The 21,912-nt window shown below is 52.9% G+C and overlaps 5 protein-coding genes across 5 annotated transcripts; 3 read left to right on the top strand and 2 right to left on the bottom strand.

Moving 5' to 3' along the window:
• Positions 1-93: 93 nt before the first annotated feature.
• LRP88_04752 (DNA-directed DNA polymerase) lies at positions 94-4,993 on the top strand (the record flags this gene model as incomplete). Its single annotated transcript, XM_083241319.1, has 3 exons — positions 94-208; positions 296-4,874; positions 4,924-4,993. 3 exons carry the CDS (start codon positions 94-96, stop codon positions 4,991-4,993), a joined length of 4,764 nt encoding a protein of 1,587 aa, XP_083102467.1.
• Positions 4,994-8,881: 3,888 nt separating this feature from the next.
• On the top strand, positions 8,882-10,870 carry LRP88_04751 (uncharacterized protein; the record flags this gene model as incomplete). The annotated part of the gene is made up of 1 exon (XM_083241318.1): positions 8,882-10,870. One exon carries the CDS (start codon positions 8,882-8,884, stop codon positions 10,868-10,870), a length of 1,989 nt encoding a protein of 662 aa, XP_083102466.1.
• Positions 10,871-11,920: 1,050 nt separating this feature from the next.
• LRP88_04750 (autophagocytosis associated protein) lies at positions 11,921-13,068 on the bottom strand (the record flags this gene model as incomplete). Its single annotated transcript, XM_083241317.1, has 3 exons — positions 11,921-11,974; positions 12,028-12,499; positions 12,548-13,068. The coding sequence occupies 3 exons, from the start codon at positions 13,066-13,068 to the stop codon at positions 11,921-11,923; spliced, it is 1,047 nt and encodes a 348-aa protein (XP_083102465.1).
• Positions 13,069-13,758: 690 nt separating this feature from the next.
• Positions 13,759-14,751, bottom strand: LRP88_04749 (U2-type spliceosomal complex subunit CWC24; the record flags this gene model as incomplete). The annotated part of the gene is made up of 1 exon (XM_083241316.1): positions 13,759-14,751. The coding sequence occupies one exon, from the start codon at positions 14,749-14,751 to the stop codon at positions 13,759-13,761; it is 993 nt and encodes a 330-aa protein (XP_083102464.1).
• Positions 14,752-16,260: 1,509 nt separating this feature from the next.
• LRP88_04748 (uncharacterized protein) lies at positions 16,261-17,276 on the top strand (the record flags this gene model as incomplete). The annotated part of the gene is made up of 2 exons (XM_083241315.1): positions 16,261-16,564; positions 16,630-17,276. 2 exons carry the CDS (start codon positions 16,261-16,263, stop codon positions 17,274-17,276), a joined length of 951 nt encoding a protein of 316 aa, XP_083102463.1.
• Positions 17,277-21,912: the final 4,636 nt, after the last annotated feature.

The raw sequence follows: 21,912 nt of genomic DNA, 5'->3' as shown, positions 1-21,912 counted from the left end.
GCATGGGGAATATGGACTTGTTCCGGGTCAGATTGAACTGTATCGATCACTACCAAGCGACTCCAACGCGATATGACCCCCAGCTTCGCAACGATGTCCGCCCTTCTCAGATCTCGAAAGGACCCAATGTTCCTGTCATTAGGATCTTTGGATCGACAGAAACAGGTCAGAAAGTCTGTGCCCATATTCATGGCGCGTTCCCGTACCTGTACGTGGAATACCAGGGGGGCTTAGCTCCTGATGAAGGTTAGTGACATCAAGATTCGGTTCGGACAAGCTATTTACTCTTTCTTAGTCGGTGCATACATCTACCGCTTTCATCTGTCCATCGATCATGCATTGGCAGTCAGCTATCGGAGAGACAAGAAAGGCGACAATGCGAGGTTCGTGGCGAGAATCACCCTTGTCAAGGGAGTCCCGTTCTACGGCTTTCATGTGGGATACCGCTTCTTCTTGAAGATCTACATGTTCAACCCTGTTGTCATGACGAGACTGGCCGACCTCCTTCAGCAAGGTGTCATCATGAAGCAGAAGTTCCAGCCCTACGAAGCGCACCTCCAGTACCTACTCCAGTTCATGACTGACTTCAACCTCTACGGTTGTGACTACTTGGACGCTTCAAGTACCCGATTCCGGTCTCCCGTCCCCGAATACGATCAGGGATTGAACTCGACGCATTTATGGCACACCCGGTCCATCCCTGAAGGGTACACCACAGATGAGACCACACTTCCTCGAGCCAGCCACTGCTCGATAGAAGTGGACATCTGCGTTCAGGATATTATCAATCGGAAAAAGGTCAGGGAAAGGCTACTGCATCATAACTTCACGGAGCGAGTCAACCCGATTCCTGGAGACATGAAATACGTTTACAGCATGGCTGGGTTGTGGAAGGACGAGACAAAGAGACGGAAACGAAAGATGCAGAACCCTGGCCCAGGGAGCAGCCCATTTCCACCAGAGGTTCTTGTATCAATGTCAGCCAACGTTCGAGACTCGCAGCCGCAGGGTTGGATCCACGAGGACGAGTATCGGGCTCAGATTCAAGAGCTGATTTTAGCTGAGAGGGGTGCAACCTCTGACGAATTGTCCTTCGACAACTTTGCCAAGGCTCTTCCGTACGAGGAACAAGTAAGAACCACGCTGCAGTCTGTTGAAGATCTTTTCCCTTCAACCCTCGCACCAGTACTGGGTCTGCCATCGGGGGTAGAAGAAGCGAGACAAGATCCAGCAAGCAGCATTGAGGTCGACGAACGCAAGGTGCGCCAAGTCGGCAACTTGCAAGATGACTTCTTCTCTGACTTCTCTGAAGACTCGGACGAGGAAGCCATTTCAATGATGGTGTCCATAGAGAAGGCTGCTGCCAAGGGTTCTCGAGGTTCCGCGGCCCCATCTTCAGGGGCGAGGCGTAGACAGGATACCACGACCGATGCCATGGACGATTTGGAAGATGATTCTCTAGACTCACTGCTTGGGATCTGCCAAAGTGGTCTGAAGACTGGCAGACTGCCCGACATTCCCCTGAGCAAAGAGTTGCTTGAGTTGGCAGAAAACGAAGGCTTAATTGGCCGTACCTGGAAGACCGTACCGTCCAACGCCCCCCTACAGCTGAAGAGGCCCTTGTCCAGCTCGACATCAATTCTATCGCCCAACAAACGACCCAGAGTTGACGAGCCGCCACTGATCGATGATGACGAGATGCACTTGGTTCCCATCCCCCCAGACTCGAGTAAGCCCTCAACTTCTACATCCAGAACCCGTTCAATCCTCAAAGGGCGTTCATCGGTAGCCAAAGCCTCAACGTCACCTTCGAAGGAGACTGCTGGCTCCAACTCGAAACTCCATTTCCCAACTGTCAAGGACCAAAATGATCCTAACACGAAACTTCGTCTCAGTCAGATGAGCCAGAAGTCGGCTTCTCAGCAAAGTGAAGATGGTCACTTCACCAAACACGTTTCCTTTGACCCCAGCACCTTTGCTCCTGGTCCTGAGAAGGGCCTATCCCAAGTAACATTGTCCTCATCTTTGCTGTCATCTATTGATCTAGAGGAAGAGAACGATAGTCAGGAGTCTAAGATCCAACGAGCCATTGAAAGGTTTTCAGGGTCTCAGATTCATCTGGTCCTGCCACCGCCTCCCTCTGCCGCCTCTGTAGCTTCCTCTCTGAAGGACCACTTTCTTCCCGATGCCATTTACCAGGATGCGTATTACAGCAAGGAGAAGGATGTCCCCGGTCGGACGCGGGAGTATGCTGGAAAGGAGTTTCGGCTAGAAGGCAACACGCTCCCATTTCTCCCCGAGTTTGACCCAACGGCAACCTCACCAGCCAACTATGGAATCAAGCATGGCGCTCTTGACAAGACACACATGAATCTCCAGTTTGAGCGTCGAGGGAAGAAGTGCTCGTGGCGAGGCTGGGAAATTGCAAATCCACCGCCAACGTACCACGAAGTTGAGAGCTGGTGGCTCGAAAAGGAACGAGCTGCGAACGCAGAATCAGGCTTCGACTTGCCGCCAATCCCAAGACACTACCACTCTCAGATCGACGGTCCAACGCCAAAGAACAAGCATGGCTTCAAGTACACACAGGGAAAGAAGTCCACAAGCGTGGAGCATGAAGCCCAGTACATGAGCACGATGAGCCTCGAGATTCATGTAAACACAAGGGGCAAGTTCGTGCCTAATCCTGAAGAAGACGAAGTCCAGTGTGTCTTCTGGGCACTCAAGTCAGACGAGACGGTCATTAGCAGCCAAGATCCAGCAGAAGCAGTTCAGACAGGCATTCTAGTGCTAGCTAGCGACAGCGACTTGCCTGAACGTATCCGGCGCCAAACGACTGCCGAAGTCATCGAGGAGACTTCTGAACTGGACCTTATGGTGCGGATGGTGGAGATCGTGAGGACGCATGACCCTGATATCTTGACTGGATACGAGGTTCATGGCAGTTCTTGGGGCTACATGATTGAGAGGGCTCGCCTCAAGTACGACTACAACCTCTGCGACGAGTTCTCTCGCATGAAGACAGAGTCCCATGGAAGGTTTGGCAAGGAGAACGACCGATGGGGATTCAACACTACCTCGACAATCAGGGTTACAGGCCGGCACATGATCAACGTCTGGAGAGCAATGAGAGGAGAGCTCAACCTCCTTCAATACACGATGGAGAACGTCGTCTGGCACCTGCTTCACCGTCGGATACCACATTACTCCTGGAAGTCGTTGACGAGCTGGTACAAGAGTGGGAAGCATCGCGAACTCAGCCGAATGTTGAGATATTACCAAAACCGAACTCGACTCGACATTGAGATTCTTGAGGCAAATGAGCTCATCGCCAGAACAAGCGAACAGGCTCGACTTCTCGGTGTGGATTTCTTCTCCGTGTTTTCTCGAGGATCCCAGTTCAAAGTCGAGTCTATCATGTTCCGGATTGCAAAACCAGAGAACTTCCTCCTCGTGTCGCCCAGTCGCAAGCAGGTCGGCGGCCAGAACGCTCTTGAATGTCTTCCGCTTGTCATGGAACCACAGAGCGCCTTTTACAACAGTCCTCTCGTGGTACTTGACTTTCAAAGTCTGTATCCGAGCGTCATGATCGCCTACAACTACTGCTACTCGACCTTCCTCGGCCGGATCACCAACTGGAGAGGCATGAACAAGATGGGCTTCACCGAGTACAAGAGGCAGCAAGGTCTCCTTGCCCTCTTGGAGGACTACATCAATATTGCACCAAACGGTATGATGTACGCAAAGACAGAGATCCGCAAGTCGCTGCTCGCCAAGATGCTCACGGAAATTCTCGAAACGCGAGTGATGGTCAAGAGCGGGATGAAGCAGGATAAAGACGACAAGGTGCTTCAACAACTCTTGAACAACCGACAACTAGCCCTGAAGCTCCTCGCCAACGTCACGTATGGCTACGCCTCTGCGTCTTTCTCCGGCCGTATGCCATGCTCGGAAATTGCGGACAGCATCGTACAGACAGGCCGGGAAACCCTTGAGAGGGCGATCGCCTACATCCACTCGGTGGAGAAATGGGGTGCCGAGGTCGTCTATGGTGACACTGACAGTTTGTTCATATACATGAAGGGTCGGACAAGGGAACAAGCGTTCGATATTGGAAACGAGATTGCCAAGACCATCACCGAGATGAACCCACGACCGATCAAGCTCAAGTTTGAAAAGGTCTACCACCCTTGCGTCCTGCTTGCCAAGAAGCGGTACGTCGGTTACAAGTACGAGAGCAAGGACCAGACGAAGCCCGAGTTCGACGCCAAGGGAATCGAGACTGTCCGTCGTGATGGCACGCCGGCGGAGCAGAAGATTGAAGAGAAGGCTCTCCGACTCCTCTTTGAGACGGCAGATCTCAGCCAGATCAAGTCATATTTCCAGAAGCAGTGCCAGAAGATCATGCGCAACAACGTTTCGGTGCAGGATTTTTGCTTTGCCAAGGAAGTCCGTCTAGGGACGTACTCTAACAAAGGTCCTGCTCCTGCTGGAGCTCTCATCAGCACAAAGCGCATGCTCGAGGATGCACGAGCAGAGCCACAATACGGCGAAAGGGTCCCCTACGTTGTCATCACCGGCGCCCCAGGTGCTCGACTCATCGATCGCTGCGTGGCGCCCGAGGAGCTTCTCAGCAATCCGCATTGGCGGCTCGATGCCGAGTACTACATCTCCAAGAACTTGATCCCGCCGCTGGAGCGCATCTTCAACCTTGTGGGTGCCAATGTTCGACAGTGGTATGATGAAATGCCCAAGGTACAACGAATACGCCATGCGACTACGCTCGGGACACGAAAGACAACCCTCGAGTCGTACATGAAGTCCTCTCATTGCCTCATCTGCGACAAGAAGTTCGCCAACGAGGACAATCCGCTGTGTCCAGCCTGTCGAACCAATGTCCCTGCATCACTAATGACCCTTCAGACGCGTATATCGACCGAGGAGCGTCGCTTACAAGAGGTATTATCACTCTGCCGCAGCTGTGCGGGAATAGGACCCGTGGAGGATGTCCAATGCGACAGCAAGGATTGTCCTGTCTTTTGGACGCGCATGAGGCAGACCAGCAAGACACGTGGAGCGCGGAATACGAACCAACCCGTGATACAGGCGTTGGTTGAAGGTGTTGACAGGCTGTCACTTGATTGGTGACAGTATCAGGGGCCTCGGGATGATTGTGTATGATTATATAGATGAGAACATCCGTTCTTCTTTTGTTTATTATGTATTGCTAGGCGTGTTGGATCCGGGGCGCAAGATCAGAGGGGCACTAGTGCTTGCAATGATTCCGATATCACGAAATAAAGTTATTGAATACTTTGAAGCCGGTGAACAAGTCAATAAGCTTTGTAACCACCATGTATGACGCCGATGTAGCCTTGGAGGGGAAGTGAAGTCGTGATGGCCTCAACAAGGTTTCTTCTAACATGGCTACCTTTCCCATTGCAGAGAAGCAGAAACACAATGCAACGCAGAAGCGAAGCCGGTGAACCGCCTGGGGCATTGCTGCCCAAGACTAGCTACTTGATTACTAGAGTGAAAGACCATGGTCCTTTGTCAAAAAGGCTCCATGAGGCCCGCGGGGTAGGGGGCTTCAGAGCAACTCAACAGAAATAACACAGCCGTAACACAACTAAAGCTTATGCCCAAGCCTCAATGGCTCAACAACAGTGAAAGACCCAAAAACATAACCAAACCTTACACACGAAGGTGGGCTCTCGAGGTGAATAGTGGAATCTCAACCACGGTCCCAGCCATCCCCGTTCGTGCGTGGAATTCTAGAAGGAACTCGTCTTCTAGTTCACCCGACCGCTTCTATTCCGAGTCTGAAATGATAGTATTCGGTTTGTCCCAAAAAGACAAGCCGATCTGCTCGTGACGACAGTGGCCATAGAATGGATCCGTCAAGCTCGGTGGGTAGTGGGGCCGTGATCCGGAGACCCGTTCCGTCGGAGTTGTCGGGTCTGCGGCCGCGAATGAGAGCACGATATCAACCGCACTTCTGCTGCTGTTGAGCGGGGAATACAGTACTAGCGACTGAGGGGCCCTGGCTTCAAAACGCTGGTGCTATCAACTGCATTGCGCCGAGTTGCGATACCCGCTTGAAAGAATGCGGACTCTGCAATTGGGTGGTCAATGTCGAGAGTCATGCTGTGCGACTTGAGACTCCGGCTAATTGGGACGAGATTCGCAAGACTCGAGCCAAGCGGGAAGGGTCCTGGTCCCCCCTGTCGAGACGAGGGAGCACAAAGGGTTTTGACAGCGGCCGCCGCCTGCCATCCCGACTTGTCGGTCAGTTCATGACGCCACGAGTCGGGGGCAGGTATGTGTTGAGGGGCTTAGTACTGTGCAAGAAGAAATCACTTGTCTCGCGCATCTGCGCAGCCTCCAGCGAGTACATGCTTGGTCTGTCAGACAGCGCCAGGTCTAGGAATCTCCAATCCAGCCTGGGCCCCGGTCCGCAAATAGCTTCAGGGACAGTTCGAGTCCGAGTCAGAGCCAGAGACAGCCACTGACATGTGAAGGCCGTCAGAGGTCGAGGGCAGATTGAGGATCTAGATCAAAGCATCAGCTAGCTCCATGACTTGGATGACTCCCGTGCTGGTTCCCCTCTGGCTTGCGCGGCCTCCACATTCCTTGCGTCCATAAACAGCCAGCCACATGGCAGCCAGGGCGCATCCCCGTCTAGCTCTTGTGTCGGAGCAAAAGATGAGGAGGTCTTGACCGCCGTGGTCGTCGAGGCCCAGCTGAACTGAACTGGACTGGACTGGGCTGCAATGCGTTGCCAGCAAACAACCTCTTGCTGAGCTGTCGCGTGCGGTGTGCGGTGTGCGAGCGCGCTTCCCCGAAAGAACCGAGTGGTGGGTACTCTAACAGCGTGGATTGGGCTCTGCAAGTGTGTGCCTGAGCTCTGAATTCTGCGGCAAGGAACAAGACGGGAGAAGCTGGCAGACACTGGGCCTAGAAGATCCAATCAAGGTTTCCAAGGTTCTCGAGGCTTGGGCGAGGCGTTGAAGGGGCGGACCGCGGTGGAGGTTGCCCTTGCAGAGAGGAAAGACTAGGGGCGTGCCGGTGGTGGTGTCGAGCTGTCCATGATGTGGTTTGCTGTGCGACATGGCATCGCATCGGCGATCACAGAGCCAAGTTACCCAACGTTGAATGATCTGATGCCAGGGTGTGCGTGCGACCTTGATATCAGGTACCGTAAAGGCGAGAAGGCATGGTAAAGAAGCCCTGAATTGCATCTTCCACCCATGGCCATAACAGCCGGGCAAAGCTGCAATAGTGCCGAGGTATCAGGCAACATGAAGATCAGGGTCCTTCTTCCGCCTCGAATGAACCCCATGTCGTCGGCGCGCTTTCCAGGAGCCCCTGCCCCTGTCTGTTCATCTGTTGAAGCGCAGATTGACCACAGAACCTCCGAGGGAGAGCCGTCGACGTCCAGTACGTCAAGGCTGCAACCATGCACTGCGCTGCACATATAGTAAACATCAACGTACGCCCTGAAATGATCTAATCCGTCCGGGTGCCCGTCTGCTCTCCCGCCTGTCCGGTCTCCCCCGTAACCGCCCGTTCTGTAAAGATATGAGGCGCCAGAGACAATGCCTTGGAGGCTGAGACAACGGAATGCATGAAAAGGCAATGTTCGAGGCGACTTTGCCACGGGCAGTCTCGAGGGAACGCAGCGAGTGATTGTCGACCGTGACTGTGTAAGCGGAGAGATGATTGCGAGACATCTTGGGCAGTAGAGGTACGTACTGTACTGGACGTGTTTCACGGGCAGGTACAGCTCCATCGGCAGATAGCCAACGCAGTCTCAGCGCAACCTAGACATGACATATGATGTGTGCTTTATTTTAGTACATGTTCCATCTCGTCAAACAAACCCAAATATGAAATGATACACACTCATAACCCATATGCACGCCAGCCATTCCGCAGCCATTCCGGCTCGGGCCCGGGGAGCACGGGAATCTCTCTGGTTGCAGGGGACCCAAATTGGATGCCACAGGGGGGCCGCAGTGAACCGTAGGGGCCCGGTGGCCCGCTACAGGACGCGCTACAGGGGAGCGGCGCTGTAGGGCGACCTGCCAGGTGCCGCCACGCCCAATGGCTACGGGGCGCCAGCACCCACTAGCGAACAAGTTATTACCGGGAAGGCGCTCCCCACACTTTTTTTCGCAGCACGCGCACCCTCCCATCTCCACCGGGCGAGGTCACCACCACCGGGTGCTTGCTCGGGGTGGCAGGGAAGGTACAGACCCAGTACCGACCCGAGGGACCTTGGCTTCCGCGCAGGAACGAACGAATGGATCAATAAGGCAAGTCACCGTCTTTTTACTTAGGTAGCTATTTCGCTCCTGCCTCGCCTTTGACTCACTTTCCTGTCCCTTTCTCCATCTTTTCTCCATTCCCATGTGAATCTCTAGATAACAGCCTCGAGTCCATCACCCTCGCACGTCGTGCTCTACTCTGTTATACCTTGCTTGCCTGCTTCGAATCAAGCTTCTCCCTCGCACAGCCCAAGACGTAACCCTACCTCCCGCTACTACCTGAACAAAAAGGGACCCTGTGCCTTGCGCCTGGCGGACCCATTTGCGTCATACTTTGATATTCGGCAGTCGTCACCATTCCCTAGTGCTGCTCTCCCTCGTGCTTGCTACCTGGAGGATAAGATTGTTCAATTCCTCGGGACCTGCTATACTCTCAGAAACCGACTCGACCTTCCTACCGATTAAGCCATCACGATTGAATCGAGGACAGAAGAAAACAATCGAAACCAAGCTCCTGGCCAATGCCTTCCTAACGAAAAACGATCCTACGCTACTCCTCCGATTTCTCCCTCACTCCACCGTGACCGACCTTCTACGCACCTTCCATGATCATGGCGACGAGATTCTCGCCCGAGGCTTTCCTGCCTTCGGGCGCCTACGACACCGACGTTGGTCTCACCCTCAACGATCCTCTCGTCTACTCCCACATCTCGCCTCCCAACTCATATCCACGAGCCGGAACTCTTCGCCATCAATACCCGCAGCACTATCTGAACTCGTGTCGAAACAATATCCAACACCAGAACCAGCGTGGCTGGATCCCTCCGGCCAGCACGATGTCTCTGCAGCCCAGCGAGACGTCTCCCCAGTCACTCGCCGCGTTGCGAGCTACGCAGTCTGTTCCGCCGCACCATTCATCAATCCAGTTCCAGCCTGAGTCTCTCGAATCTCTCAAAGCTCGACCAGCCACCATATCTCCCACGTACGGAGGTCCTCCTCCAATTCACGAACACCGCCTGCCACCTTCATCCACAGCTCCTCTTCCCAGCGTGTCTTCCGGACTTGTCGGTGCATCACTCTCAAGATCCGTGTCTGCCGATGCCGTGGCGCCTTCCCAATCACCGTCGCATGTGGTCCAACGACTTGTTCAGCAAAACGCTATGATTCGTGAAGCTTGGGAAGCAGAACGGAACCACCTCGAGGCCAATCGAAGACGCGCCGAAGAAGTTTACCAGGAAGAGCGCATCATCATGGACGAAGTTCGAGTGGGTTGGGAGACGGAGAAGGAAAACATGATTCGAGAGATCGAGGATCTCAAGGAGCGCATGCATCGACTTGAAGGAGAAAACAATGCACTCAAAGCCGTCGCCGCCCAGAGCATCCAGGTTACGGGCGTGGTATCGCCTCTGGCGAGTCAGCGAGGTGGAAGCGGCGATGGCTCCTTGGAGAACTCGTACTTTTCTGCTCCACCGGGCCGACTTACGTCAAGGTCGCAAAACCCAGCCATTCCAGCTAGTCTATCGACGGGCGATGCGTCATCTCTTCCGCCGGGTCTTGACGGAGCATCTCGCAGACCTCACTTTTTAAGTCCAGGCAGTTCCCGTCTTTCTCCCATCACACAACCCGAATCATCCCCCTTTGTCCCCCTGGATCCAAGAATGCAGACTCAAAACCCAGTTGCCAGGGACTTTCTCTCATCTCCTTCAGATGACGCCACGACGCCCGTGCCGGTCATTGATGTTCAGGAGATTGATCCCAAGTTGGAAGGGATTCCCCTCAAGGCCACCGCCGTTCAAAAGTCTACTTTTGCCGATGGCACAACTTCTACCGACAACCCTTCCTCGCCTATAGCGTCTCCCCCTGGCCCTGCCACTCAACACCCAGAACGACTTGGACGACCCTCAAATGTACGCGGGTCGTCAAAGGAATACACTCTGCAGGCCCTCTCGGCCGTGGAATCTCGCCGGCTAACGATGCACGCCGGTCATACTCCCAATCATTCTCTGTCGCTTTTTCCCACTGTCAATCCGACCGACACGGATGCCATTGTGGGCGAAGGCGCGACGCCAACCGTTGAGACGGTTATCGACCTTGCAGCAGCACTCCCAGAAGAGCCGATTAAGGACCCTGCAGCTACCGTTGTACAAACCGCCAGGCGTGACTCCAAGGTCTCGTTTGTATCTTTTGCAGAAGAGGAACTGAACCTGGACCATCCCGAGCCCGTGTTTGAACCAGATGAGGGCGACAAACCACTCAAAGGACCACTCATGATCAGGAACATGCCGGCAAAGGACGAACTTTTCTGGGAGGCTGTCAACAAGAAACTGGAGCCCATCAGCCAAGGGCAGAACGCTCTTCCGGCTGTCATGCAGACTTCCCTCGAAGACTTGGAGGTGGGAGCCGGTCCTTCGGGCTTGAACGCACAAGCACAAAAGCGCCAAAAGGTTCCACATGTCGGCGGCGACGGGTCGGTAGATGCCCAAGCGGACGCCGAGGACAGTGGTAACGATAGCGAGACGAGCGACAACGGGATCGACGCCGATGTTCCCCTAAAGTTTAAAGCCACGTCCAACTTTGGCGCTCCTTTCGGTGCCATGTAGGACAAGGCGGCTCTAGGGGTTCCACGGAGCATCAAAACAGATGGGGTTGAGGAGTCTTATCTCCCCAACTGGTCCACAAGAGGACATTTTCAATGGCCGTCCTGGGCTTGGAAAGCTTCGGGACTTCCGCCTGCTCCGCCTCCTTCAGAGGGAGATTGGGATGATAATCCGACACCTCCCCCAACGCAGCTGCACGTTTGACGCTTCTCATGATAATGAAACATTTTGCGTTTGGTGTTTTCTTGAGCGGTATTCTAACGCACGCCACGATTCACATGTCACGACACAGCACAGCACAGCACAGCACAACAACACGACGCACACGTCTAGTCGAATTTGCAATCTGTCTTTTCAGGTCAGGCTGAGTTTTTCAGTCAGGTTCAACGGCGAGCGAGCACACACATGAGGTTTCACGACAAAGGATTAAAAAAGGGATAAACATTTGATAGAAAAAGGAGTAACGGGGGCTCGGTTACTAGACCCATTGCGTTGTTTTATTTTCAGGGGCATGGACATGGACATGGACATCGGCAACACTTTGGACGCAGCAGCGGGCAACAGTGACGCATTATGAGTTTATGGAGGCAAGGTAGCGGGCTTATTTGATATCGTCGATGCGTGTTAGGGCATCGGGGATCGTGTTTAATACCCTGGGGGTTTGTAGGTAGGATGCTTCAGCACCATGGAATTGATATGGATGGGGATGGGAATGGTATGCGATGGCCAAGGTATCAGACTGGGAGGCCAGATTAGGACGGACTAGGTTGCAGGTGCTGGAGTTTTAAGGAAATATGATTCTATGAGAATACCGGATGAACAAGAAATTGAGCATCAAGTTTACCTTGCGCCCTTTGTGAAGTTAACTATCGCTTCATTTCATTCATGACAAGATGGGAGATCTACCCTTTCTACCTGACTCAAGATCCATCCAAGGAAACAACCTAAGCAATCAAAACACCATCGACGCCATGTCTCCCAAACTCATTTCATCTTGTTGGCATTCTTCCACGGGCCCTTTCTTCCTCACGTTTGTTGACTATCTGCTCTTGCTCAGACTCCCATGGTGAAGTCGTGCTCGATACCAGGTGTTACACTAGCCATGAACTAGAGATTTGTTAGTGATTAAGACTTGATCAGGTGAAAGACTGGGGACATACCTTGAGGAAGACAACCAAATACTGATCCACACGGATAGCAACCTCGTGATCATCAATCTCTGCCTCCTGCACCTCTTCCCACTCATCCTTATCCGCCGCCTCTTGTGCGCCCTTGACATCCAGCTTATCAATCTCATCCACCAGGCCCTCCATCCCCGACGTCGCCGTAGATGCGCTGGCTCCGGCGCGCAGCTTCTCCCTTCGCAGTCGCAGGGCAGCGTCGGCGCGGTCGAGCAGCGTCTTCATGACCGAGGCGTGCTTGCAGGGGTGCACCGAGGCCATCTTGATGTTGTTTGCGAAGAAGGGGAAGTCCTCCAGCGTGACAGTCTTATCCTTGTAGTCGCCGACGATGTCCTCCATCATGTCGTGAGGAGGGAGGGGCTGGCCGTTGGGGAGGTAGCCCGAGAGGTAGAGTCGGGGGGTTCGGTAGTAGGTGGTGTACATGATGTACAGGGTGTAAGTTCGACGGCCGCTGAGATGTTAGTAAAAGTTCTTGGGGGTTATGCGAGAGTCAATTTACCTGCTTTTGGAGTCGGCGCCGGTATCACGGATGATAGCTTCGTCATCATCCTCGTCCTCCATGTCAGGAATCTCATCATCCTCCACAACCTCTCGGTCGCCGACATTTCCAGAGTCGTCTACCGTCCTCACCTCCTTGACCTTCAGCGGCTGCGAGCTCGCGAGCCCACCGGTGCGCAGCCATCCATCTTCATCATCTCCTGCGCCTCCCTTGAAGTCCTCGCCGTCGTTGACGAGAGCCTCCTCGTGGCCAGCGTCGCCGGCAAAGTCGTCGTTCAAACGGCGGTGGCAGGGCACGTTGCGGGTGACGAGGAACTGCTTTCCCGGGGGGAGATAGCTGACGCGGCGCTCGGGAGAGTCGGCGTCGCCCCAGGACCAAGTCGGGAACTTGTAGACGAGGTAGTCTCCGGCCGCGACGAACTCTTCGGGTGTGATCTGACCCGTCTGGCGGAAGGTAGACTTGTGGGTGACGGGGGTGTAGCGGTCCCGGAGGGTGTTGACTGTTGAGTAGATGTAGTTCATGATGGGCGAGTGCGAAGGAGGCTTCGGTTCGATGTGTGTCGTGGACGATGAAGCCGAAAGAAGGGCGAGCGAGATAAGCTCTCTTTATAGAGAGACAAGTACCGGCAGCGGTGGAAGATGCGGGGTCGGAGCTTCGTGAAAGCTTCAAGTCGACGATGCGAAATATAAGTAACAAGAGATCAAGGCTGGTCCCAAATGTTGACAGCTTTGGGTTCTGTCAACGGTTGCCTTGGGTATGACTGATAGAAAGAAGCCTAGAGAAAAAAAGGCAATGACTGTGGTTTGTAACTTAACGACACATTCACAAAGTGATGAAGCGATCACATGGAGGCGGTGGTGGCTTAATGGTGGGGTGCCTGGACCCCTCATTGGCTGCACTGCAGATCATCCAGTCAGAGGCGGGCCTTGTTGCTGAGTGCCTGGCTTATCTTATCCTGGTGCGCGACGCACGTCATACTCCAAATCTCGCTCACGTGCGACAGAGGCTCTTGATGCAATGATGGGAATGAAGTAGGGTGTTTAGATCACGAGAGCAAATGGTTCAATATGGTAGTGAGTGTGGGATTTTAGAAATGGCTTAGATTCATTATTCAAAGTGCCGTGGTATCTTTTTTGTCCCATCAATGGCGTTCATATCCCTCTACTCTGTGATTCTATCTCATCAGCCTCATCAACCCCCTTGTTTCTGCTTCATGCCTCTTCTTCGCCGGCCTCCTCTGCCTCTCGCTTCTTCTTCTCCTCGCGCTCCCTCTTCTTTTCCAGTAGCTTTTTCAACTTCTTTGCCGAGTTGAAAACTCCATTTGTCCCAGCCCCACACGCGGCGCATGTCGGGTCTTTCCTATACCTCTTGAGAGCGCATGGCTCACAGAAGTAATGGCCACACCTCGTCACGATGGGCTCCCTGTATGATTCCTTGCATATTATACACGCAAAGGGAATCTTTTCGAGTATGGCGACCTCTGCCTCGTCTTCGTCGACTTCCTCCTTCTTGTCACGGTTGGCGCTCGCAACCACGGTGCCGCCCAGGTTCTTCTTCCCCTTCGTGACGGTCTCCCACTCTCGATCCAGCTGCCATCCTTGCTTGACGTCCGTTCGATCGTGGAGGTAGATGCAAGCATCGCCGTACCCACAGAAACCCGTCTGTTTGTAGTCTTTGCAGATGTCTGGCTTGAAGTCCATGACCGTAACTGTTCGGATGTTGGTAGGCGCCTTCATCGGACCCTTGGTTCGGGTGGGGGCATCGGGGTTCTTTTGAATGAATGATGTTTGATTCGAAAGTCCCTTGTATGTTCCATCGGGTTGCGAATCATTTGTTGTTGATCTTGTTGAGCCCAGGAGGTTCTTGGCTGAGAGCGCATCCTTGGAGTCTTCGTCGTACCAGTTGCTGTGTTTTGTGGCGTCGTTGGTACTCGTGATTGGCACACTCCGATCTGCAGCATATACCGTCGCCGTCAACTCCTTTTCCCTAGTCGCGGTGTCCTTGGAGGAAGCTGTGACGGTGACAGTCTTCTTGCGCCGCTTGACGCGCTGGCCCGACTCGTCTTCCGAGGATGAATAGTCGCTGTCGTCGCTGTCTGCAGGAGGTGGCGTCGCGGGCCGTTTTCGCAGGTTCGCCTTACCCTTTGCGCCTCGCTTCTTGAACACGGCGACGGGAGCCGCGGTTTCTGTGTTTGAATCAGCCATGGTTGTGGTTTTTTTGGGTTGTGTTGACGGTTGGGTTGTAAATGCGATCAACAATTGGAAATCAACTTTCAGACGGAGGAATCTAGAAACTGTCATGTGACTTGGTGGTGGTTTCGTGGAAGGAGACGCGGTGGCTGTGGGGACGCGTTTAGACTTTGCTACCCTGTAACGGCTTGTTGAATCGTGCAGTTCTCATTTTTGTTCTCGTTTCGACGTTTATTTGCGGTATCATGGCTTCTTTGTGTATTTGTACTACATTCGGCTATTAACGTACTGATTCTGGCATCATTTTGCCTGGTATTAGTAACTATTGGCGTAACAATGGTTTTTGCTCTGATCATCGTGGCGGATCTCGAAAATTGTATCGACGAAGTCAATAACAACGCAACTGTCAATACAGGACGGCGCCGAAAACTGATTGTAAAAAAACGGCGGCACGGATGCACCACCACAGAAATATAAATAACAGAGAATTGTAGAAGTCTTGCTTATAGAATAACACCTTTCCAATGCTTTAAAGAGATCGATGCCATGTCTTCTAATTAAACAGCGAAGTCTCACGTGTTGCCTCCTCTGCGTAATCCGGCATATCATGGTAACCTAGAAATTGAAAACCGCCATCCAAGGTGCTACAATACTCGAAAATACATGTTTCCCCCAAGGTTTTCCTTGTCCGAAGAGGATCAGATCCGTGGTCACCGAATCGATCAAGGCCATGTCTAAAAATAGGCCAGTCAAAATGGGGCTTGCCTGACGAGCCCCCATTTTTATCAAGCCATGAGCTGCAGAGACGTCCTCCACTCTGATTGGGTTTTTAGGTCGTGCACAACGAAACGCTGTCGACAATACACGACAAACGACCTAGATTATCCATTGCACAAGCGGGCCAAACGTCCCTCCTGGAGAGGTAGCATCAACGAGGGCTCGATGTTGATTAGCTGTGGATAGAACATGAGTGTAACCTAGCAAGATAAATACAGTCGTCAACACAACAAGGTCATCATGCTCGATTGCAAGACAAGAGCCAACACCAAACATGCTTTTCAGATGCATCCACGTGAATACTCTACCTCAACAAAGCTTAATTCATCAAGAATAATAAAAGCGGTCGCTCTTCCAGCAGTGCTACGACCAGAGGCGACACCAGCAGCACCAGCAGCAACAGTAGCACCAACAACAACAACACACAAGATAGCTGCCCCAATCAATAGGTAGATGCGTTTTCCCACCCAATGACACAAGCCAGGCAACGAATTAGTATAAATTCACGATGCCATGCTCCCACAACGTGCTGAACTTATCGTGGCCACATCTTCAGGAGGCATTGCGCTGCCCTGGAGAAGTTGGCCTCCAGTTAGCGAGACTGTCCTGGATCCAAAGAGACTCCCAGTGATCTCACGACCCTAAGGTCGCCCTCAAGCCCTTCCTCATCTCATTATATCTTTATTGCTACTCTTAGGGGGATAATGCGCCAATACTTTTCAAGTCATTGCCTCTTACGACCTAACCATGGTTCTCTCTCCGCGGACAACGCCCAACGATGTTGAAGACTCAACAGATCGCATCGAAACCGAAACCGACAACTATATCACCGACTTCGCCGTGAGAGAAGTCCTAATTACAGAATGGGATCAACTCAGGCGGTCCAGGATACCCGTTCGCTACTTCACACCTACCGCGACTGGAATCTTGATGGTTGCGCCCCTAGAGATACTCCAAGACTTGCTCCAGTCCTGTAAGACGTCCCCCGACGTCTTTTTTGACGGTGTCATGGCAAGATTGAACAAAGATGGCTTCGAGGCAATCCAGAGCTGTATGTTGAACCCTTTCTCTTCCTTCACTGTACATAGGCAGACACTGACTGAATAACGATGGCAGATGTTCCAGGAGACCGCATGGTCACCATTCCCAGCATTGATGAAGAAAATGCAACGCCTTGCATCCTTGAGGGAGGATCACGCCTTATGGGTACTTTGAGCCTTTTCCCGCGTATGGGCAACGGCCAGCAGGAGATCCATCGTCTCCAATCGATCCTGGAGGTGTTTTGGGGAGAAAAGGCTGCCTCATGGATAGCCACATTCACCAATCCCGACTTCGTGGAGTCTCCGCAGAACCACATCTCACTAAACTCCACCTCGCAATTCTTATTTGGTGGTGCACGGCTTGCCTTTAAGCCTATTCGAAGTGCCGACCCCAACGAAAGGCGACTTCAGCTTCACTGGTTAAAGCCCTCCGCATTTAGGGTCTTCAATTCCTATTTTTACGACAACCCCCTCCAGCACGCTGGCCTGGACGCTGAGAACATCAAGACATGGGGTAACAGGTTTGCGGATCGGAAAGGGTGGCTGCGTTTCAAGACGGGGCATGTCATCACTATACGCGCTGAAAACCCAGCTGATCTCCCAGATTGGGATATGCTAGAGCTGCAGTGGGATCTTCTCCGAGTTGCAGCAATCGCTGGCGCTAAACAGTCTTATATGGATGACGGGACGGACTGGGATGGCGTGAACGATGAGGATGACTAGGATGTCGGATTCTTCCAGCTCGACCAAGAGCAATGAATCTCGGACGATGATAATGCTCCAGATGGGAAGCATGAAGCTATCAAAGAGACTGCTGATTGGCATGCTGGCCAGGAAATAGACTAGACAGGAGAAAGACACGACGTTCAAGTTAACAACTATATCACCAACTTTGCTGAAACGAGAAGCCATCCTTATGGAACGTATATGCTGAGGTGGCGTTACGGAAATTACCCTTGCAACTCCCAGCACTCTTGCAATTTGTGATAGTTGCGCCTTTCCAAAGGCCACGAACCCTCATGCAGATTGCTCTGTTACGCTTTCCCCTCCCTCTAGGTGCTAATTTGAACCACGGTAGTAGATATGCCAAAGGTTGGCCGCTGTCTCATTCTCATTGACCTCCATATTAGCAACGGACATGAAGAGTCCCGCTCGAGAACGCCTGACTCCTCCGCCGCTGGGGGCTGGATCTGGTGTATCTTCCCTCACCATGAAAAGTCTTAAGCAAGGCTCGTGATTCTGATGTTTACATCGTTTTAGGAACCTATAGGTGCACACATTCCCCCCAATGCGACAGGCGGAAGCTTAGCCAAGACTCGTTACCTCCAAAGGACGCGAAAGATATTTGGGGGCGAGGAAAAAAGCTGCCCCTTGGATCACCAAGTTACCAATCCGGACTCTGTGGAGTTCATTGAAAACAGCATCTCATTCAACTACCAACTTCACTTCTGGTTTGATTGGGACGGCGAGGATTACGGGAGCGATTGGATGACGGGGAGAAATGAGGTGACGGATGAGGCATGTTGACTACCTGAGAAAGAAACAAGATAGTACTTAGGATAGCAAAGCACCCCTAACCACTCTCAAATCCTATGACTACTCTTGTTTTTATATCATATAAAGAGGCAATCCTTTGCCTACTATTAGTACATAAGCTTTATTTTATCTTAGGCTACCCTTAGATATGTAGTTCTGCTGAGTGTAAGAGTTGGTGTTAGGTCAGTGATGGGGGAGTCGACGGCTTCAACCCGTGAAACCGAGGTCGTCTTTCGTTGTGGTCGGTGCTTTGGAGGGGGCTTGAAAGAAAGCGTGCCTGATCAAACCGGAAGTGAAGCTGGTGGTAGGCTATGCTGATACCTTTCCACTGGTGGCCCCCTTTGGAGTAAGCTGATGGTGACCAAGCTATGCACAAACCCCAGCATCTCCTTTCAGGTGCAGAGACGTGCGATCGGATCTCGCACATGTGCATGGAAGCGATATTGGGATGGGAACTCACATGTGACGTGTTTGTGGGAGACTGGTCCCAAGGTTGGACCCCAGAGCTGCAATTGGCCGGGGTGAAGTACGATACCTTGCTCCAGACGTGGACTGCAAAGAGTGTACTCCAAACAAGAGCTCCCTAGGCAAACCCGATTCTGCTACTTATTTTTGGATACGGTCTCGATCGATTCGGGACCACAGATCTGATCATCTCTGACGAAGAAAAACATGGGAAAAACACAAACACACACACAACAGCTCGGATGGCAGTCCACCCCACCATCTACCCCTACACGGGCACTTCAAGGGCTAGGTTGGGGTTACTAAACGTAATTGGCCGGAGCTTCGACCCTTGTTCAGGCACAACCTTGGATGAGAAATGAGATGAATGAGGGTGTTAATGCGGAGCCTAGGCCATTGACGGACGGGCTGTGTTTTTCGTTTTCTTGGTCATGACGGAATGTGACGCTAGAAAAACAATGGACGACACGTCCGGCCATACATATCTAGTGCTGCACCCGCGTTACTGGCGTCGTCACCAACCAAAAGTCAACATTGCGATTGGATGTAATGCTGTGCCGTGTTGTTATGTTGTTGTGTTGTTTGTTTATGTTTTTATGCTTTTGCACAATGCGGCGTCATCGTTTGCATGAACCCAGCCATCCCATGTCAGGCTTCGGTAATTGATTCAGCAACGCCCAATTGATGCGAACAAGCAAAAAGGAAAGCCGAACTCGACGCCCCAAACCTTTTCCCACTCTTCAATGCGTCCGTGAGAAGAGGTCATCTGCCTCTTTGCGGAGCCGGTGGCGGTCACACTCATGGAAGCTTCGCGCGGCTCACCAGAAGGGCTGGAAGCTCAGCCTATGGCATGTGCCAGAGGCTATGGCGCTGCGCCGTCATCAAACGGCGGCTAAGAAGGAAAAAAAGGTAGCCTCCTCACGACTTCAGCCCCCGTCCTCTCGGCGAGGCCTGGACTTGGACTGCAGGGGCACCTGAACCTATCACGGCCGGCGTTACGGCGGCGGAGGCCGATAGTCAAGGCCGGAAGCAGTGGGAGACGCAGGAACAAGATTATGAACAGTGCTTATCGTATCGAGTGATGTGATGTGTCCATGTTGACAAGGCTCGCCGTCATGCTGCATTGGTCGAATTCAGCATTTCGATATGCAGCCCGTGGGAATCACAATTGATCCTTCATCCATACCTCGCTCGCCCCCGGCTCTCGGTCAGGGACAAGCTGGGATGAGGGCAGCAGCTTGTGGCCTTGCCTGGACAATTCCCTTACCCACGTCAGTCAATGACCCAATTAGCGCATCCCCGTATGACCCCTTCTCGAAGCCGCTTCACGGATCCTATCGTGGTCCTAGCGGCATGACAAGAATGGAATAATACAACATCGGCGTCTGGGACAAGGCCGGATGTACTATGTAAGACATGAGGGCATGTCAATAAATGCACAGGAGAGTAAAAAAGTGAATCACTTCTTCTTCCGCGTACCTGGCTTCATCAAAGTGTCGGTCGGCGTTGCGAGTCCATGTCTATCCCACCCCGACGTCCCACTCTCCACGTTCCACCACGACTCCACGCTCATCCCAGTCAATAAGACTCCTCATTCCCAGTTTGAGCAGCTCCTCAGCCAGCCCGGAGACGAAAAAAGGGCCTGCCGTCAGCAGGGGCACTCACTAGCAGGATAGGTAGTTGACCCTGCCCTGTCCCATCTGCCCTGGCCTGCCCGACTGGTGCTCTCGTGCATCTCGGCACGCGGCTTGACGCAGGTACAAGAGCAAAGCGCAGGGGAAGGGAGGGAAAAGCGGAAATCATAAGGTACCGTGCAGACCGGGCCATATCCACCACGGACAGGGTCTGGAGCATTTTCGTAGTGACGAGTCGGTAGCTTCTTCAGCTTCAGTGCAAGGCAGCTGGACGCACAGCCCACAGGTTAGACCTGGTTCCCTGTTGTTTCTGCTGCTTGACCCCGTCGTCATTGAACGAGGAGAGAAAGTAAGGAACCAAGAGCGAGAGTAACGAAACGTACGTCCTCAGCTTCACTTTCAGCTCCCCCCTCTCCTTACATTACCGAAGCCTCTTCCTAATTCCTCTTCCATCCTCCCAACCCTTTCTTTTCTTGTCTACGCTCCTTTAGACTCGGTGCTACCACCACCACCTCACTCATAATACTAACCAACACAGCATATCAAAGGGCGATAGGCCACTGCCGGACCGGAGGCACAAAGGGAGCGCGTCTAATTCTGGATGCCCTTTGCCAATCACTTTGCATCCTCGTCCCCTCGGCTCCCCAAGGACCGACTTTGCGCATCACTAGGTTCCTTCTCTGGACCGTCCATTCCTTGATAGTCGATTCCTTCCGGGTCCTTTCCTCGACGTCGTCTTATGAGGGGTCATATTGTGCAGCGGCTCATTTCGTCAACCTCGGCCCTGCCATCTCCTTTCTCCTTCTTCTCTCCAGCTCTGTCTTGAGGAAGACTGCGAATCGCCTCTCTTCGACCTAGTGCACCTACGTACTGTCCCTCATTATCCTTTTTTTCTCTTCTGAGCCGTCTTTTTTCCTTTCTGGCTGCTTTTACTTTGGTTAATCCCTTTTTTTTTTTTTTTTCAAGGGCGATCCAATTCCACACGTCCACCACCGCACGTCACCGCCCGCCCTTGAAATCGGACGATCCACCCCAGTCGATTCTGGATAGAGAGAGACGTCTTCCTTCTCCTGGAAAAGAGACTCCACCTGAGATTCAGGTACAATCTCTCAATCTCTGTCTTCTCCTCTCTTCACTTCCGTCTTCCTTCCCACGGGACCTCGCCGTTCGTCGACCGTTCACGTCGCTGCCGTATCTGTGGCCGCTCATTTGGTTGCAGCGCCCACCCACCAGCACCAGCCTCCGTCCATCGCCCAAACGCTTCCGGCCGTTAGAGTTCCCTCGAAGCGCCGAATTCCAATTGGATTGGGAATGATCAACAAGGTCACTGTCGCATAAGTCTCGGAGGCACATTCCAGCAGCCAGCGGCCTGAAATATCGCAGCCAGTCCTGCGACACTTGGAGGACCAGGGGGCCACTCGCTCGCTCCACTGTTGGCCTTGGTACGACCGTCCGCCTGCCTGCGTGCTACAGTGTAATAAATCATTTGCCTACTGTGCCCTGGCGCCGTACGGTACCTGGAATCACTCGCAGACGACAGGGTGCGTCAACAGCCCGCCATTAGACGCACACGGCCTCGGCATTTCTTTCTGTCGACTACCTACGACGCGACGACTCTGGCATTGTTCGCTCAATCCTTCACACTCATTCTCTGGTCTATCCTTCGTAATTGTCGACCTCTTTTTCGCGCCTGCACTGCACACATTGACCCGTTGTTCGTTTTT

This window comes from Fusarium phalaenopsidis, assembly GCF_050370095.1.
Source record: "Fusarium phalaenopsidis strain FUZ10S chromosome Unknown contig_32292, whole genome shotgun sequence".
Taxonomy (NCBI): domain Eukaryota; kingdom Fungi; phylum Ascomycota; class Sordariomycetes; order Hypocreales; family Nectriaceae; genus Fusarium; species Fusarium phalaenopsidis.
This window is presented reverse-complemented; position numbering and strand designations above follow the sequence as displayed.